Source organism: Prunus persica, chromosome G7, assembly GCF_000346465.2.
Source record: "Prunus persica cultivar Lovell chromosome G7, Prunus_persica_NCBIv2, whole genome shotgun sequence".
NCBI classification, from domain to species: Eukaryota; Viridiplantae; Streptophyta; class Magnoliopsida; order Rosales; family Rosaceae; genus Prunus; species Prunus persica.
The window spans coordinates 21,299,988-21,319,227 of record NC_034015.1 but is presented as its reverse complement, the minus strand read 5'-3'; the positions used below and the strand labels follow the sequence as shown (position 1 = coordinate 21,319,227).

Below are 19,240 nucleotides of genomic sequence, written 5' to 3'. Positions count from 1 at the left end.
GTGTGGAAGGCAAAGGACTCCTAGAAATATCCCAGCGGAACCAATGTACAAGATAATTACTGCCTAATCAAGCTCATAATTAAAATGGCATTTATTTATTTATTCAATTTTTGTAAACGATTCAAATTAAAATATGTAGCAAAACTTAATTGGAACGTATGACACGAATTACGAATCATAAAACTACATCACATTATTTTAACTTCGCCGAAATATTACACCCATTAATTGCTGTCAACAGTCATATATCTTGATCCGACGGGTGTTATAAAAGTCACGTGCTACTGCCAACTCACCCCACCACAAATTTCCCGCCAATCCTTCCCGCCAAAAAGATAATCCATCCCTCCATTGCCCTAAAGGCGATACATACTGCATTTAGATAGAGAAAGTGGTAGTTTACATTGTTGAGAGTGAGAAAGCAGAGCAGAGATATGTCAGGGTGGGACGAAGGAGCGATCTACTACAGCGACCAAGCGCAGTCGCTCGGCGGCGACAGCGGAGACCCCGGAAGCAACACGGCTGCCGCCACCCGCCACTCGGCTCTGCAGAAATTCAAGGAATTCATACGAAGCTTCGAGACCCAGAAGAATGTGTTTTCGTATAGAGAGAGCCTCCTCCACAACCCTAAATACCTGCTTGTCGACATTGAAGACCTCGACGCCTTCGATGCCGACCTCGTTGCAAAGCTCCGCAATTCCCCCGCTGATTACTTGCCTCTGGTTACCAAACCGAACCAATCTCAGCTGATTAGCCCCTTTTTTGTTTTATTTATTTTTGTTTCGTTTTTTCAATTTCCTTTTTTTTTCCTTTCGTTTGATTTTGTAGTTTGAGAACGCAGCGGGTCAGGTTTTAGCGAATTTGAAGACGAAAGTGCCCGGAAACGAAGGGCAATTGGAGGAACGGGTGCCTGAGGATGTTCAGATTTTGCTGACCTCCAAAGAAGACCCAGCTTCAATGCGCCGGCTTGGGGTTTGAATTTTCTTCCTTGTTGTTTGATTGGCTTATTGTGTTTTCTGTTTGGTTGATGAGAAAGTTTGGGAAGACTAGGGAAAATGAAAGTTTAAAACTAATCAATCCTTGTTTAATCAGAATGTTGAAGATAAAAACTTATTTTCTTTCAACTACGGGGAATGAGAATTTGAGTTTTTGTAGGGATTTATTGAGGTTAGGTGATGATTTCTCTCTTTTTTCTTTAACCATTGCTGATGTGCAGGCACAATGTATATCGAAACTTGTCAAGGTTGCCGGGATCACTATAGCTGCTTCAAGGGTCAAGGCAAAGGCGACTTATGTGATTGTGATGTGTAAAAACTGTAAAAATGTGCAGAGAGTACCTTGTCGGCCAGGCCTTGGTGGGGCAATTGTCCCTCGCTCTTGTAACCATATTCCTCAGGTTTATTATCCTTGTTTATTTGTTCCTGCTTTTCTGGTTTTTGTTTTTGTTTTTTTTGTTTTTTTGTTTTGCATTGTTTTCTTTTCTAGTTTGAAATTTAATAAAAGGGTTGGAATTTTCTTAGCCTGGAGAAGAACCTTGTCCCCTTGATCCATGGGTTGTGGTTCCTGACAAGAGCAAGTATGTTGATCAGCAAACCTTAAAATTGCAAGAGAACCCAGAGGTGATGATCTTAATTTAATGAGCAAAAGAAGTTTAAATTGAATTGCGGGGTCTTAATTTAATTAACGATTTTTTTTTTCCTTGGTTACTGAAGGATGTACCTACTGGAGAGCTTCCGAGAAATATACTTCTGTCTGTGGACCGCCATCTTGTTCAGACAATTGTGCCTGGCACAAGATTAACCATCATGGGCATTTATAGCATCTATCAAGCTTCCAATTCTTCCACTTCGTGAGAATTGTTATAACTTGAGATGAATATTTCAGTGTCTTTGTATGGTACTCTTCACTGCTGATTTTTAATGCTCAATTTATTTGGTTCTATATAGCCACAAAGGAGCAGTTGCTGTTAGGCAGCCTTACATCAGAGTGGTAGGAATAGAAGAAGCAAATGATGCCAACTCTCGAGGTCCCGCTTCTTTTACACAAGAAGAGGTATTGGTCGAACTCATTGTGATGTTTGAAGAGCACAATGTCCCTGATAAATGAAGGATTTGATTCCATGGCATGGTTTTGTCTTTCCATTTTTCATATGTTTTCAGATAGAAGAATTCAAAAAGTTTGCTGCAGAACCTGATGTCTATACAAGCATATGCTCAAAGATTGCTCCCTCTATATTTGGTCATGAGGACGTAAAGAAGGCCGTGGCTTGTCTTATGTTTGGAGGATCTAGAAAGGTATATCCTGAATTTTGGTCTTTTAGTACTTGTGTGATTTACCAATGGTAACAACCAACCGACGAATTTGTCTGTAAACAGAATTTGCCTGATGGTGTGAAGCTAAGAGGTGATATCAATGTCTTACTTTTGGGGGATCCATCTACTGCTAAATCACAGGTTGGTTCTGTTAAATTTATTTTATTTTTCCACAAGCTAAGTGGAAATATACAAGTCCTAGAGAACACTGTGAACTTTGTGATCTTCTCTTATCCTTCCCTTTAGTGGAAAAGTATCTCCAGCTAATTTGAGACCTGTTTTTCCTAGCCACATGAAAATTTAATGAAGATAGTTTATGCTCGTTGCCCCAAATGACACATGCTGATTTGATTTCAACTCATTTGTGAAGTTTCTCAAGTTTGTCGAGAAGACAGCTCCTATAGCTGTGTATACTTCAGGAAAAGGGTCATCAGCTGCTGGTCTTACAGCTTCAGTGATCAGGGATAGCAGTTCTGTAAGTTTCAATCTTCTTTGGGTTGTGCATATAAATGCCATTGTTATCTTATTGATTAGGCAGTGGTCCTTTTTCCTTTGGTATGAAAGCTTCTCTAATTTCAATTTATCTGTGCAACCCAGCGTGAGTTCTATCTTGAAGGAGGAGCAATGGTTTTGGCAGATGGGGGTGTTGTCTGCATTGATGAGTTTGACAAAATGAGATCGGAGGATAGGTAATGCAGACTAGATATAGATCTTGATGTGCTTCACTTTTTTCTTTATGGAATTCTAAGAGCTTATATTAACGTGGCTTAGGGTTGCTATTCATGAAGCCATGGAGCAGCAAACCATATCCATTGCCAAAGCAGGAATAACAACTGTTCTTAATTCTAGAACCTCTGTGCTTGCAGCTGCTAACCCTCCATCTGGACGTTATGATGATCTTAAGGTCCATTATCATCCTTGTTTATCTCATTTAAGAGTTTAAAATGCAACTTGTGACTTCCTATTGAGAATTAATTAACACATTTGCCTTCTTTCAGACTGCACAGGATAACATAGATTTGCAGACAACGATTCTTTCTAGATTTGACTTGATCTTCATTGTTAAAGATATCAGGATGTACAGTCAGGATAAGGTATTTATAATGATCTTGCTAGGTTAAAGTGTTTTAATGTTGAAGCATTTTTTCTCCAGAAAGGGTATGCAATTGTTTTTTCTTTGTGGCATGTCAACACCTAACATGTTCTTTTATCTTTGAATGTCTTAGTACTAATTATAAATTATGGTTGAATACGATAATGATTGGTTACTTGGACCTGGCAATGGTTAGTCCAAAGTTTGTGTTGAAGGTTCAGGTTTGATGACATACAACTTAAATGCAAGCCAAAAACATAGTATTATATTCTTGTTCGGCCTTCAAATGCCTATGGAGTTGGATGGTGAGAAGGGAAAGGTTTTGTTGAGAAGGCAAATATTTTGTGGAGACGCAGTGTGCTGGTGATGTTTTGGGTGGAAAATAATAACATAATTATCAAAGGCAAGGTTGGGGAGTCTTGTGTGTGTATAGGGGACAAGGCTAGATTTTGGTCCTCACTTTGCGCTTTGGTTTCATCTGCATTTAGTAACTGCCCTTTCTTTCTCCTTGCAGTGTCTTAGTTTGATTGCAGGTTGGGCGGACCCTTTCTCTTTGATGTTGGGTTGAGTGTGTTTTGTCAGTTATTGTGCTTTATGTTTTCTGCTTATTGTAGGTAGAGGGTTGTATAGTCCACTTTGATTGTACGGTCTTTTCATCAATATAAATATTGAGTTTCCTATTAAAAAATGCTCATTTAGTAGGTGCATCAACTTGATTCTGCTTTTCAATGACAGATTATAGCAAGTCATATCATAAAGGTTCATGCGTCTGCTGGGGCAGCTCTGGGTGACAATAGGGTAGTTTCTAAAGAAGAGAATTGGCTGAAGAGGTATATAGTTTTAAGCACATGGTCATACATTCTTTGCACAATGATGCAATTGAAATATTGACAAGATGTCAGACACTCTTTATTTTTGGTCTTCTTGTTTGATCAAGGATTTTTCCTCTTGATTATCAATACAATGTTTCTATTAAAAAAAAACAAAAAAAAGAAGATGCTGAATCTTTTTCATTGTAACATGTGCAGATACATACAATATTGTCGTACTGAATGTCACCCCCGTTTATCAGAACCTGCATCCAAGAAGCTGCAGGATAATTATGTGAAAATCAGACAGGTACTCTTGCTGTTAGCTTATACTATTGAGGCGATTGGCATTCAAAATTCTTGAGCAGATGGCATATTAGAAATGCTCATATGGTGCTCAAAGAAATACATATAGCTAAAGGATTTTTTGGGAATCCCATCATCTTCGTGAATTTTCTTATAGGACATGAGACAGCAAGCAAATGAAACCGGGGAGGCTGCTGCAATACCAATCACTGTAAGGCAGCTGGAAGCTATTGTGAGATTGAGTGAGGCCCTTGCAAAAATGAAACTGTAAGTATTTAGTGATATTGATTGGTGCTTAGAATTTCCAGTTTGGAATGTTTAATAACAGGAAAATGGGGACTAGAGCTGTAATAATAAAAACGCTACTATGTCAAATTTAGAGTGGTACTGCATCTGTTTTTATTATTGAACCGCCTCTGTTTCCATAATTATGGTTCAGGTGCCATGTTGCTACTGAGGATAATGTTAAGGAAGCAATAAGACTATTTACCGTGTCCACAATGGATGCAGCAAAGTCTGGAATAAATCAACAAGTCAATCTTACTGCTGAGATGGCAAACGAAATTAAGGTTAGTAGAAACTGTGTCACTGCCATCAATCCTAGAACAAAATAATAAAATAACTAATAAGAGATTGTCATTCGCTCTGTTATCTCTCTCTTTCTTTTTTCCATGCGTGCTTAATCTTTTTTTTTTCTCCCTTAAACAGCAAGCTGAAACTGAGATAAGGAGAAGAGTAGGTATTGGGAACCACATATCAGAGAGAAAGCTGATTGATGAGCTCACAAGAATGGGGATGAATGAATCTATTGTAAGTAGTCATTTAATTAAATATCCATTACAGTTGCCTCCGTACACGAACAACAAATTTGGAAAATCTGATTCTTTAGAACAACAGTGACTGTTTCTAGAAAATGATTTTTGTACCCAATAATGCCTCTACCGTTTATGCTTCCTTAACGTTTGGTGCTTTTCAATTTGAATTATTTCTTCGAATAAAATTAATGACAATGTTGTGATTGTGGAACAAGAAACAATGGACACCGGAAGAACCACTGTTTTAGCTGAACAGACCATTATTAAGAAACTAATGGGCAGAAGCAATCGTATGGGTGTCCATTTGCTTCAAACCGCATCTTTTCGTATAATCGAATCATAAAGTCTGTATTGGTGCATTCATTGATATCATTGTTATTATGGCAGGTGAGAAGAGCTCTTATAATTATGCACCAGAGGGATGAAGTTGAATACAAGCGAGAAAGACGTCTTATTTTACGTAAAGCATAAAAGTATTTGTAATATTTTTCTGACATTTTTCATAAACAGTGAGCTATTACAGGACAATTATCTATTGCTTGTGTAATTTTAATGAGAAATGGGGCCTTAACTTAGCTGTGCACAAGTGTCGTCAACCTATATGATGTGAAATGACAGGAGCAACTTAGACTATTTTCTAGTGCTATACAAATTTGAAATTTTGGGTGCCTCCAAAATCCGAATTCTGACATTCATCTTCTAAATAGTTTACACTATCACAAGCATTGGGAGCACCTTGTCAAATGCGTGAGCCATGTTTCCTCCAATTGAAACTTCAATTTCGTTAAACTTGTTGGGTTATACGTTGACTTTTCAATCTTAGCACGCCAAACAACAGCCAGGACTCTTGTTGATTTGTATTGAAATAGTTCAGTTTAGTTCCACCCACCACCAAAGGTGGTGTGGGTTTCGTAATGAGAAAATGGACAGAAAAAAAGGCCCCATAGAAAAACCCCCCAAAAAAAAAAACAAATGAAAAGAAAAGAGAAGGGTAAGCTGCGCGCAGTGATAGCAGCCATAACGGAGGAAGTGGACACCATTCGAAATCCAAAGGAAGCCGAGTATTAGAGGAATTGGAGGAGGGAGGATGGGTCATGGTGTACACAGTACCAGAGGAACCACTTTACCATTTTGTTGTTATTCTTGTTCAGCTCGGTCCTCCTCGTCGGTTTCTCTGACTCATGGGCAGCGTCCTCCGAGTCTTGGCCCAAGTTGTGTGAGGTACGCGGTGCTTGGTGCTGGCTTCGCCGGCCTCTCAGTTGCGTGGCACTTGTTAAAGCAGAGTCCCAAAGACTCGTGTATACGCATTGACATTTACGATGAAGTTGGAATCGGAGGAGGTGCATCGGGCGTTTCAGGAGGCCTTCTTCACCCTTATTCCCCTAAAGCCAAGCTTCTATGGCGTGCTGCCGACTGCTGGAATGAATCTTTAAACCTTTTGAGCGTTGCCGAAGCAGCAGCAGCTTCTGCTGCTCAAAATCCTAATGAAGACGACCCATTGCCAATTGTTAGAAGAAGGTTTGCTTTTTTCTTCATTCCATTTCAAACCCTGAACACAATATTCATGTTTGTTATGTTGACATCGGGTCTCAAATTTCCATTGGATTTTCGTCCATTACGAAAATGAATATTTGTAAATTGAATTGAATTATGGAAACTTTGAAAGTAAAGTTGAAATCTTTGGTTGTGTTCTACTTGCAGCATTTGTGGGGTTGGGGGGAGGGGCTTATGCATTTTAGTCTGTCTAGCATCTTGAAAGGTTTTCTTTCACTCTTTATCTTTGCATTAGTTTAGCTAATAGGCATGTCTTGTATTTGTTCTCTTCAGGGGCATCTTGAGACCAGCCCTGAGCATGAAGAACTTGATGATGTTGAAAGATGTAATTCTCCCTCATCATTCTATTAGCACAACAGCTTCAACACTTGATTTTCGACCTCTTTATGATCCTAGTATATTTTGTTTTATGTCATTAGAATGCCCAGAATTGCCTTGCCAGTTGCAGAATAGAAACCATTGACAACGATGCTGCCCAAAATCTTCTACCCAGTATATGTGTACCTTTCAACACCTCATTTTATATGCCTGAAGCTGTTAATATTTATCCTCAACGCTATTTACAGGTCTGGATATTTATGCCCCCGACCCCTCTCCCCTCCTATCTTTTTAGTAACGTATGTTTTCTTTTTGTTGTGTTAATTTCTTGTTCTCATGGTTATTTTTCCAGGCACTCTTCTTAGCATGTCAAAATTTGGTGAAGGAACTATATTCTGATGGCTTTGGAGTAAAAGAATTACATTTGCACAAGAGTTCTGTCCACAAACTCCTAGACCTAGAAGGTAATGACCCTACCATTATTTCAATCTTTAATTAGGCTCATGTTGTTAGTGTCTTAAAACACTAACTTTTTATTTAGAAACTTTGGTTGTTCAGTAATTTCTGAGAAGTTATCTTTTCATGTTTAGTTAGTGTCTGATTACAGTTGATGTTAGGGGAATACCAGGCAGTAATAGTATGTCTAGGTGCGAAAGCAGACTTGCTTCCTGAGCTCTGTGGGAGGCTTCCTTTGAGGACATGCAGAGGTGTCGTTGCACATCTTCAGCTTCCTGATCATTTAGGGTAAAGTTCTTCTCTGCATTATATTTGTATAAAACAGGCTTTAGTTAAGGGGATAAAATTTCATCACTCATTTGACATTTCTGTTTTTTCTTTTGTCCTTTATAGTTTGGTATCTGAATGGCCTAATTCTATATCTACGAAACTCATATTGTAAAGTTCTGTGTTTGAAGAGAGGAGTATCCAAGTCTTGGCCCCTCGATATTGTCAGATGCTTGGCTTGCTGTGCAAGGTCCTCGAAATTTATATTTGGGCTCAACATGGAAATGGAAATCAAGAAACTCATCACCAAATGTATGTGCAGATGAAGCCACAGAAGCCCTTAACGAGCTTCTGCCGAAGGCATGTGCCATTTTTCCTGCTCTAAAGGATTGGAGCTTTGCTGGAGCCAGGGCTGGCCTGAGGGCAATGCCACCACTCACTCCTCATGGCTCACTTCCCCTTTTGGGTTGTGTCAATGACATTGTAGGCGAAAACCGAACCTCCAACTACTGGTTATTTGGAGGGCTTGGTTCAAGGGGATTGTTGTACCATGGTTGGCTTGGGAAGTTGATGGCAGAAGCTGTGCTTTCATGTAGAGAAGAATTAATCCCAGATGAATTAACCTCCTGGAAGAAAAGAAGACAATAATTAATACATAACTCTTTGTTCATTTATGTTAGCTCTTTGAGTTAAGGTTCCAGCTTTTTATCAATGCTGAACCTTTTCTTAACAAAGGGAATGCCCTCCTACAAGAAAAATTAAAAAAGCAAAATTCATATGCCGCAAAATTTGGCGACTGTTTTCGTATTTTATATATTATTTGTGTGTGAGTTTAATATCTTATCGTCTCCCTCAATTGGAAAAGTTCTAAAAAGACCAATACTGAACTCCCCAAAACCCTAATGGATATATATTTTTCTTCTGTGGATTCATTTGTCCCCGATCCGTTGGTATTTTAGTCTGCTTTGCCTTTATCCTTAGAAACAAAGAGTATGTTGTCCAGCTTGCACATGGAGGGGTTGTCTCGTTCGGAGCAGTAGGGGTACACAGAATATAAATTATCTGTGTTCATATTGGTGTAATCTTTTAAAAAACCATATCTAGGTGTGTTATACCAAGTGAAAATCCAACAAGGATCAGGAGCAATTATGGGGGGAAGACCAGGAGGATCAATTAGAGATCACGGTCAAGATCCACCTCCAGTGCTTCATCCTGTAACCAAGTTTTTTTTATAAGAACGATGATGAGGATCTCTGGATCCGTATTTGGTTGTAGGAGATGACATGTATGCTCTATCCTCCTCCAGGTTTGGGATGGTTACAAAGGTCTCCTTCGATTCTAGTATGTATTCTATAAGCAAACCCTTGACACTAGAGGGTTTGAAATACTAGGAAGAGTATTATTCGTCATATAGAGAATATGCATATTGCACAGAGTGTATGGTTCATTTTGGGAACTTGGATTTTTGTCTTGTCCAGACTGCCGTTGACGATCACCACTTTCCGAATTGTTGATGAAGGAGAAGGAAGCTTCATCATCAAGACCTTGCGTTCAACTTCTACATCGGTTTCAGCTTCTCTCCGTAACTTCCTTCCTTGAATTCATGTTTCTCTTTAATTTCTTCTTCTTCTTCCCCTTGTACTAAATTCAATCTACTTAGTTGTTGTTTATATGATTTTATAACTCACAGATTGTGAGGATAACGAACCTAAAGGAGGAGGAGGAGGAGAAGAAGGAGAAACAACGTGCCAGGTAGGTAACTTTACCATCTTTCATTGCCCCTAATCAAGTTGCTTTAGAATTATTAATTATTAAAGAAAATGAGTGGAAAAGAAGAGGAACATTTGTCTTTGTTGATTCCTTCACTAAATATAAGCGAAGCATGCTGCAGCTTTGCTTGATATTTTTCCCTCGTCTAAAAACAAAGGTGATGTATGTGAAATCTTTTTATTTATTAATGCCAAGCCATGAATCAAATTCTGCACGTCTTTTAGAGTAGTTTTTGTTAGTCTTTGTGGTTTCTGATGATGTACGGTATAGCCTACGGGTGTGTTTCACAGCAGGGACTAGTGGAAAAGAGACGCAACGGGAAGCGCCGGACCCAAAAAAAAGCCCCCCAAGTCTATTAAATCCTTGGGCATCTGTTTGAAGAGACGCTTCATTTTGGGCAAACCCTCAAGTTGAATTGAATTGAATTGGAATTTGGCAATCACACTCTTCATGCTCTCTCTCGTGAAGTTGGGTTTGTTATGACATTATTAGATGAAAGACTCAGTATTAGAGAAGTGGGTTTTTACTGTTTAACTCTTTTACTGCCTTGCCTGCCACTATCCGATTGAGAGAGAGTTTTCACCAGCTGCTTAATTACTTTCTCCCTTCATTCTGGACTTGTAATCTGCATAATGTTACTTGTTATTAGTAAATTTGTGCTCTAAAGATTGGTGATTTATTTTAGTAAATCGAGAATACTAATATTGATAGTAAGACTAGTTTGCGCAACCCAAACACAGGCACTCGAATTCAAATCCCCTCCTCATAATTTAGATTAGATTAAAGTATAATATTTTTAGTACTAAAAAAAATACTATTTGCACACTATTTGAGAGGTTATTTGGATTCATTTGTGCTTCTGTTTGCAATGGAAAATTGCTTTTATAAACATAATTGCAAGGATAGAAACACGCTTGAATGATGCTTAGAAGTTCCAATCCAACCCAATTCGCGCCCCTAACAAAATCTACTCCTTGCTTTCATACACCTTCGTATATTTGAACTTGGCATACTCGTAACAATTCTCATCGAGGTTCATTTCAAGAAATATAAACTCAACTCAACCATAGTTTTCCAGTCAGTTACGGCACAATATGGTTTTAATTAACATAGATACAATCCTTATATACATTCTTATGTGAAATAGATTCAAGGTTGGAAGCTAACAAAATATCCATCCAGATATAGGCAGGCCATCTATACATTTATCAAAATGGTTTTTCCATCATGAAATCTTGGCCCCTCTGATCTTTCCATAAGGAGTTATTTACCTCTACACAGAGCTATCCAAGCAGATAGCAAGGCTATTTACATAGTATCTTCTCTTGCAAACCATCCAACCCACCCATCTATACTGGCCGAAAGCTGACCAGATTAGGCAGGGCAGCAGACTGAAGCTTCCTGATTTCAGATGCAGTCACCTTGCAAGACTCCAAGGTTAGTGAACGTAAATTCTTCAATGGCTTTAAATACTGCAACCCCTCGTTTGTAATGCGAGAATTTGAAACATTCAATGACACCAAAGCAGTCAATCCTGCATTTTCACAGATAAGAAAAAGGATAGTCGATGAATCAAAAATAGAATGTTAAGTTTGATCGTAAACAAAATCTTCTTTGAGTCATAAGGAAGGCTCTGAGGGGCTGAATCTGATTAGAGGTGCGACAAAAGATCCCTGACGCAATGCACCAAATGCTCTAGGAGAAGAAAATCAAACTTAGGACGACTTAATGACACCGTTTCTATATGACAACAGCTCTAGGAGAAGAAAACCAGAAAAGAGAAGCCAAAAATACCAGAAATCAATTCCAAGGATTTATCCGTCAACTTGCAGTTCTGTGACAAATTTAGCCATGTCAGACCGACAAGATCTTTGATATTCTTCACACCAGCATCAGTCAGTCCTCCACCACATATTTCAAGAGATTGAAGATTCTTGAAGTCTGTTTTCACAAAAGAAAGAAAAGAAAAAGAAAACACATAGAAAGGTATGAACTATAGAACGAGAAAATTACTGCTAAGTTGCAGAAGTTAAAATGTAAAATCAAATTCCCCATTCTATTCCACAGTCAATCTCATGATGGGGGAAAGCATGTAATGAATGAAACGAAAATATTTCTTTTTTTTTTTTCTTTCTAAAGAGGAGCAAATGTCATGCATGTACTATAATATGAAAAATCTAAAAGAGTAATCAAAATGATTACTTCCTCAAGTGTGTAATACCCACATAGGAAGCTCAGGCTTCTCAACTGCCCTCAGTGTTGGAGAGTAATCCAGAGAAAAGTTAGTTCACTAGACCAAGGAATGAGTACAGTTTCATTATATAAATAAATGAAGATCATACTGCAAATCTTATAGCATACATTTTAAACAGTTTGCTCCAGAATCCGAAATGTGTGCACCAAAAAGGTCGAGGTGTGTCAATCCCGTAAGACCTGTATCGGCAACGCATGGGACAAATGGGTTCAGGCATCAACAAACACACATGAAGGGAGTGAAGCTAAAACATGTGATTACAAATGTATGAGAAATGTCTATAAAGTTTTTTCTTTAGAAGAATATTGATTTGAGTGGAACTCAATGCTTCAATCACAGGCTAAAAGATGAATGATATAAAAGGAATGTGCATCGCCTCTTGAAGCGTAAGCCTATCCCACATGAATATACAAAGTAGACCTCATGACATCTTGGCTTAAATTTAGTGATTGCGAGTCCAGAGTAGTGCATAGCCAAACCAATTATAGAAAAGTTCAGCATTCAAAGGAATACTACAACTAAAATACACAAAAATCCTTACTTGTAATAACTGCAAGTCCAGCATCAGTAATCTGCCGAGCGTCCAGATTAATTGATTTGATAGATGTCAGTCCAGATAACTTTTTCAAGCCACTGTCAGTTACTTGGGTGAACGACAAGTTCAAATTTTGGAGATTTGTCAAACCTGGAGGTGACAACAACCAACCAACTCAACTAATGCATTAAAAACACAGTAATGAGGAACATGCACCAAATAAACTGCAGAACAATAAATAGACAACAAAGTATTCTAAACTGGATAAACTGAGAAAAATGACAATCCTCCCAAATAAAAATCATTTAAATTAAATGACCAATACATATGTTAGAAGCCATAGACGGGATGATGGGTTATCAATATAACAATGGGACCTTGTGTAACTTTGAACATTAATGGGACCTTGTGTAAATATATAACATTCAAATAATAAAAACAGCCAACTGTGGGCAGGGTCCTCACCTGAGACATGACGAAGCCCATTGCTTCCAACTTCAGTATCAGATAGCTCCAAGTTCTTCAAGAGTGTCAGACCTTCATAAAAGAACACCATAAAATCAGATAGGTTCTATTGCAAATAAAGCAAAGTCATTCACAAACTTCCCAACAAAACTTGTATTCCAAATCCTGATCTTTGAACTGATTATCCAGTTAGATTATTTCAAAAATCAGGACCACAGTTTAAAGTAACCCAAATTGGAAATATGAACACATTATTGCAATCTTTTTAGCTGCCTGGTTAAATATAGGGTTGGGAATCTAATGAACACATTGAACTACACCCTGGATATTAATCTTTCACAAGCAGCCCTACTGTGAGTTCAGCAAAGAGAACAGAGTCAAAATGAAAATGCATGCGAAATTATCAATTTAAACTGAGAAAAGAGGACACGCTCAGATTTGTCAAATGCATGCAATTGCAAATAGTTAGGGTAACAATCTTCCATCCTCGTACATTTTTAGCGCTTGTGAAAATACATACGCTAGTTATGAATGAAGCACCATGTCCACTTCCATACCACTTAAAAATATTGGAAAAGAACCAAGCCCATGCAGACAATATTACTGCAACCCAAAACGAAAAATGGTAGAATCAGAAATGCAAACCTGCCAAATTAGCAAGCCCCTCGTCACCTATCTTACAGGAATCCAAGTTCAAGCTCTCCAAATTCGTTAAACCTGATAGAAGCGTTAACAGGATAAGTCAAATTTATGACTAGTACTACTACTATCAGAAAGTTGAAAACAAATGTATCTCTTGCATTCAGGTCAGCTGCGACCAGAAAATACAATATACAGAACAGTTCAGTGAAATATGTACAAGAGTATTATCTTACATAGAGGAACTTGCAACTACTGATCTAATCCAGCAAAACTATAGCACAATATGGTAGTCTCCCGATCATAACAAAAATTATATACTGCTAATAAGCTCTAACTTCCACAATATAGTTTTAAGGTGAATCTTCAACTCTAAACAAAATAACCTTTTGTTTTCTAAGGTTACTATTCTAGCTGCACAGGTCAGAATACCCCTTTTCACCCCAGCGGAAAAAGTGGAAAGAACACCGGGAAAATTGATATAAACTTCCCCAGAATGCAAACTAATATCCTTGTGTCTTGCAAAGGAAAATAAGATGTCAGGAGAGAGAGAGAGAGAGAGAGAGAGAGAGAGAGAGAGAACCTTTTAGATGCATCAAACATGCATCTGTGATATTGTTGAATCCCAAGCTCAAAACCTTCAAGTTCGTAAGTCCTGTAGAAACATAGTTAATGCGGCAAAGTCAAGGTTACCAACTATTCAACCAAATAAAAATTACAAAAATTGAGTAAATCTGTTAATCAAATATGGTTAGTGTGGCAAAGTCAAGATTACCAACTACTCAGCCAGTTAAAAATATAAAAAAATTGAGCAACTTGTTAAACAAATAACCAGATCCATGTGGTCACAAATCCTATTATCACTCACCCAAAAGCTTATCGCATCCTTCATCAGATAGTTCGCATCTGTTTAGATTTAAGTAAGACAGGGCAACAAGAGCTGCACCAGAAACAAATAATTTTAACAAAACATAGGATGCCCATATTCTCCTAAAATAACAGTACAAAAATTGTGCCGTACAGACCTTTAAGAAGTTTGTTGACATGTATGTAATACCCACAGTTGTGCACGCTTTTTTAGAAATATTAAAGTGAATCTTTTGTTTCGAAAGCTATATCAGTCTTAAGGACAACTATCAATGTTGTTAATACAATCATTAGAAAACACAAAACAACAAAGAGAAAGCAAACCTGAAATAGACTCCAGACATGAGGCAGTAACAACATTGCATCCCTCTAAATTCAGCATACTAAGCTTGTGCAAGCCTGCCATGCACAAACGAAGACCAATCAACTAAGCTTCACAAACTACTGATAAACAAGCAATACAGCGGATAAACCCAAATAGTCCAGAAAATTGATAGACTAAAGAAAAGCATAAATCAGTATGAAAATGTCAAATGGGATTGCCAGTCTCTCATTGGCCGATCTCCTTGCCCTCTCATAGCAACATTCCTTTTTATATAAGATTTTTTCCTTTCTTGGTTTCTTAGCACAAACCTAATAATAAAGGAGAAATAATCTTAAAAGGAGCAGGAATTGTTGCTGCAGCTGTATAGCGTCAGCTCAGATGGTAGTGATTCATCAAAGTTGGATTTCCTCTCTATCATAGTTATGATGTAGGTAGTTGTCACCATCCTATTCTTCGAATTATATATAAGGTATTTTTTGAGGTATGTGTGTGCATCTACCACAAACACACAAATAAACAAAATTAAGGAGAGAGCAGCAGAATTTATTGGTGCATCAACATGACACCAACTATAAAATACCTTTCAAATAAGAAACACCGGTATCAGTAATGTTACAGTTGGATAACTGCAACTCATTCAGGTCAGTAAGCCCTGAGAAATATGAAAATAAGAGTGTCAAGATGTGCTGATCCAAACTGATATTATGCAATTAAGCAAGAAAACAAAATTAATCCCAAACAAAATTCAATCTACAAGGAAAATCCTTGAAAATGAAACAGCTTTTGCAGCTTCCTCTTTCCAAACAATCAATCTGAACCTTATTGGGAACATTGAACAAGAATTGGATATAGCAGGACATTAGACAATACAATCAGAAACATGATCAGTCAATGTTAGGTTCCTTCAAGTGTACATCAAACATTAAGTGTCAAGGATACTCTGAGGAGATTCTAGAGGACTACATTTCTGTCATTAAAAAAATCATATTCTAGTTATATCATGAAAGAATACAATGATTTTGAGATAAAATACCTGAGATGGTCTTCAAATCAGAATCCGTGATGCAATTACAACATCTAACATTAAGAGACTTTAGCTTCATCAAATCTGCAAAAAATATAACTCTAACGTGTTACACCCGAAATCAATGAATCACTAATTTCATATAGCTACCATTAACCACTTAAATTGTAAATTCATAACAATGAAAAAGAAGGCCATAACCTCAATTAGTTAGTTTACCCTACTCCTTATTCTCATACCCATAAAAGAGAGCCAAAAATCATCAAGGAGTTTTTGAAGCTTCCCAGCAATGGAAAAACATATGAACAGCAATGCCATGTCACTTAGCTTCATGCCTTGATGATTGAGACTAAGATGACAAGTTCCATCTAATTAGACAACATAATTCATTTTTAAGCAGGGTACCTTTAAGATGAACAAATCCACCATGAATTTCTTGACACCTCTCCAGGTCCAACTTTTCCAAGTTAACTAAGCCGGAGAAAGCACGCATCCCTTCAGCACTTATTGCATTGCTCCTTTTAAAACTCAAAGATTTCAGGTTCGACAGACCTGCAGAGCAAGGTCAGAATAAGCATTTACATCATCCAACTAAAAAGCTAATTTGGAAAGTTTAACTGGTACAAAAGACTATTCAAGTGAAATTAGTTCAAAATAGAGAAGAAAGGCATGAATACAGAACTGCATGTGATTCCAGTATACCATAAACTAAGAGCCTATTGAATGAACAATCAGATCATCAAAGACAACGAAAAAGTTGGACCATAAGATCAAATTAAATAACTTGTAATCTCCAGAAACAAGCCATATCATTAATGGGAAAATAAAGCACATTATAAACAACAACAGTGAACAATGGTTGAGTGCAAAAATAGCCAAGATAAAACAAATAAAAAACAGAGATTTTACCACTTATGTGTTTAAGTCCACGTTCTGACACATGGTCACAGTAATTATAAGTTAATGCTTGGAGGTTTGAGCAGTCTTTGAGAAGAGCCAATCCAGAATCTGTCACCTCAGAACTAGAAAGATCAACAGAAAGTAATGATGAACCTTGTGAAGAGATGACATCCATCCAACTGTCTTTCACATCAGGGAATTCACCCAAACCAATATCCTGCAATTACAAAAGAAAAATCTAGATAAAGACAAAGCCTTTCCAAATTTCAACCACCCACTAGCACATTACCTCGAGAGCGCAATCCCTAAAAGCTTCAAGAGAAACTTCAGTAAGAGAATGGGAGGAGACCAATTCGTTGAAGATCTGTTGGCTGACATCCCTTGGTAGCATTGAAAACGAACTGTATTTGTCAATGTCCTGTAACAGAGATGCATATGTAACAGCAGGCATAAATAAACGAGGACCTGAAAATTAATGCATATATAATTCTTCCCACACGTGATACACACAAGCTCAAGCTTACATGTGCCATAAAAAGCAAGTACCTGGCATATTTTACAAATGCATAATTCCAAGAGAGATGGGCAAATGCCTGCTCCTCCTGAAGACTGTTCTACAGTAGGCCGCAAAGATGAAGGTCCCAGCCATTTTGAACTGCCACTTCTTCCAGACACGGCTCTACAGATGCCATCTTCGACGACTGGTTGGTTTCTCTTCCTCGAACAAATTCCCCCCATCATCTAATTTGTACTGAATTGATCACGTAATCTCATGAAATACGCAGCAAAATAATATTATTGCGGGCCATTCCAGAATAGAGGTTCATGGGCATGAACTCTACTCGGTCCTGGAAGGGAAAAAAACAAACAAACAAACAACATTATTTGTATGTTAAACAATAGATGCATATCATATGTGGAACACACTAAATAGCAGCCAAACGAAAGTAGCAATATCTAGCAAACTGTTGAGCATAGCGATTCATTTTCCCACATTGGAAATTAACGTTTATACTTGTCATACCAAAACAAACAAACAAAAACAAACCCTGAACTGAAAATAAGATGCTGGGAAAATAACAAGAGCTCGTCATGGCATGGTCACATGGCTATGGGGATGAACTATCCAGTCCAGCCGGAGCCAGTGGTAACAGAAAAAGAAATACTTTCAGTATAGTTTTTCATTAATAAAAAGAAGGAGAAGAAAAAAAGGAAAATTACCCACATCATAAATCAACTTTCGGAACAAATATAATGAAATAAGTACGATGATAATTCAAAATTTTACTCTTGGTTTGTTTCAGGTTCGTAGTTAACACAAGTAGTCATAGGATAACAAATAGAAACAGAGAGTGTAATAGTATCGGCTAAACTGTAGCGATCACTTATTGATAATCAATACAACTTACAAGGGAAAAGAAACACAAGTCTCACCCAATAATTCAACGATCAAGGAGAAGAGCAAGAGAGGGATTGAAACTGAAATAGCAATAAAGTGGAGGTTAGGAATTACGACTTGGAAGGACAAGGAAGGGAAAATAGAAGGAGAGAGAGAGAGAGAGAGAGAGTGAGGTGAGGTTGAGAACTTGAGAGAGACGAACCCCCATCTGATCTTCGCCACGTGGCTTTTCGCGCGGCATAATCAGACTCTTCCCTACTCACGAGTAGCTTTAGGCTTTTAGCCTTGAATGAAAAATGAATGAGATAAAAGAAAATGAGACGCAATAAGTTAACAGAGATAGAGAGACACGCCATGCGGTCATGACACATGGGCGGCTACTGTGGGTCCCGCTCCGACGTTCCGACCCCACTTGATTGTGTTCTTTTCTTCTTCTTTTTTCACCCGGCGGGAAAAGCAAGGTATTGCCTCGTGGAATAATTAATAATTAATTAGTAAAGAACCAACGGGCCAAATTTCTTGAAAAGGAACTTTAACCAAGAGGGCGCCGTCTCGGTTTAGTCTTTGCATCAGTGAGCTTTGGGAATAAAATCAAGTTGGTTTGGTTTCATGCATACTCCACCTCCCTGGTGGGGGGCTGCCACTTTAACCTTTATTTCTCTTTTAACTTATGCCACTTATCCTTGTTTTGAAAGTTATTGGTTATTGCAAAACACTCATTACTAGTGTAGTGGTTTGGAGTGGTTTAGAACAATTGTTTCTTAAAAAAAGATTATGAGTTTGAGTTGTAGCATCTGTGTAGCGTGTTTAAATTTAATATGTTATCGGCCCTCTCAATAGAAAAAGTATTTAAAAAAAGTTATTGGTTTGTAGTATATTTTATTATATTGGCGGGGGAATGATGGATTTTGATGTTGGTGGTTGAATATTATAGGATAGGAGGGCCTCAACATAAATGATGACGAAGAAATGAAGAGTTTATCTTGCAAGAAATGTTTTTGCTTTTGGACCCCAATTTTGCAAGAAACAATTGGAAGAATTATAGAAATAATAATGAAGGTTGTAACAATAAAAAAGCTTGCGAGGAAGAAACAAGTTGCGGAATTATATAATTAACTTCTAGTTTTAGATT

At 37.7% G+C, this 19,240-nt stretch overlaps 3 protein-coding genes across 13 annotated transcripts; 2 read left to right on the top strand and 1 right to left on the bottom strand.

Moving 5' to 3' along the window:
* LOC18771439 (DNA replication licensing factor MCM5) lies at nucleotides 282-5,921 on the top strand. The gene is made up of 18 exons (XM_007204574.2): nucleotides 282-722; nucleotides 829-972; nucleotides 1,217-1,396; nucleotides 1,521-1,619; nucleotides 1,713-1,849; nucleotides 1,947-2,052; nucleotides 2,160-2,294; nucleotides 2,376-2,453; nucleotides 2,683-2,787; nucleotides 2,910-3,001; nucleotides 3,084-3,216; nucleotides 3,311-3,406; nucleotides 4,141-4,235; nucleotides 4,434-4,524; nucleotides 4,678-4,787; nucleotides 4,960-5,089; nucleotides 5,229-5,330; nucleotides 5,723-5,921. The coding sequence occupies exons 1-18, from the start codon at nucleotides 435-437 to the stop codon at nucleotides 5,804-5,806; spliced, it is 2,205 nt and encodes a 734-aa protein (XP_007204636.1). The 5' UTR covers nucleotides 282-434; the 3' UTR covers nucleotides 5,807-5,921.
* LOC18771233 lies at nucleotides 6,023-10,389 on the top strand. Of its 9 annotated transcripts, none has more exons than XR_002272533.1 (8): nucleotides 6,023-6,853; nucleotides 7,163-7,214; nucleotides 7,309-7,455; nucleotides 7,560-7,671; nucleotides 7,825-7,951; nucleotides 8,122-9,512; nucleotides 9,621-9,682; nucleotides 9,994-10,389. XR_002272533.1 is itself a non-coding variant. In XM_007204365.2 (6 exons), the coding sequence occupies exons 1-6, from the start codon at nucleotides 6,423-6,425 to the stop codon at nucleotides 8,576-8,578; spliced, it is 1,326 nt and encodes a 441-aa protein (XP_007204427.2). In that variant the 5' UTR covers nucleotides 6,023-6,422; the 3' UTR covers nucleotides 8,579-10,389. The 9 variants fall into 9 exon arrangements, 1 of the variants encoding a protein (XP_007204427.2); XR_002272531.1 differs by having other exon boundaries at nucleotides 9,971-10,389; XR_002272536.1 differs by having other exon boundaries at nucleotides 8,122-9,236; nucleotides 9,409-10,389.
* LOC18771249 (F-box/LRR-repeat protein 14) lies at nucleotides 10,711-18,365 on the bottom strand. 3 transcript variants are annotated; one of them, XM_020568363.1, is made up of 17 exons: nucleotides 18,311-18,365; nucleotides 18,144-18,188; nucleotides 17,256-17,557; nucleotides 16,999-17,127; nucleotides 16,719-16,926; nucleotides 16,215-16,361; nucleotides 15,819-15,893; nucleotides 15,366-15,437; nucleotides 14,785-14,859; nucleotides 14,462-14,533; nucleotides 14,177-14,248; nucleotides 13,600-13,671; nucleotides 12,955-13,026; nucleotides 12,496-12,639; nucleotides 12,062-12,133; nucleotides 11,495-11,641; nucleotides 10,711-11,234 (listed from the first exon to the last, which is right to left on the bottom strand). In XM_020568363.1, the coding sequence occupies exons 3-17, from the start codon at nucleotides 17,448-17,450 to the stop codon at nucleotides 11,050-11,052; spliced, it is 1,737 nt and encodes a 578-aa protein (XP_020423952.1). In that variant the 5' UTR covers nucleotides 17,451-17,557; nucleotides 18,144-18,188; nucleotides 18,311-18,365; the 3' UTR covers nucleotides 10,711-11,049. The 3 variants fall into 3 exon arrangements, with proteins under 3 accessions (XP_020423952.1, XP_020423953.1, XP_007204208.1); XM_020568364.1 differs by lacking the exon at nucleotides 18,311-18,365 and having other exon boundaries at nucleotides 18,119-18,278; XM_007204146.2 differs by lacking the exon at nucleotides 18,311-18,365 and having other exon boundaries at nucleotides 18,144-18,278.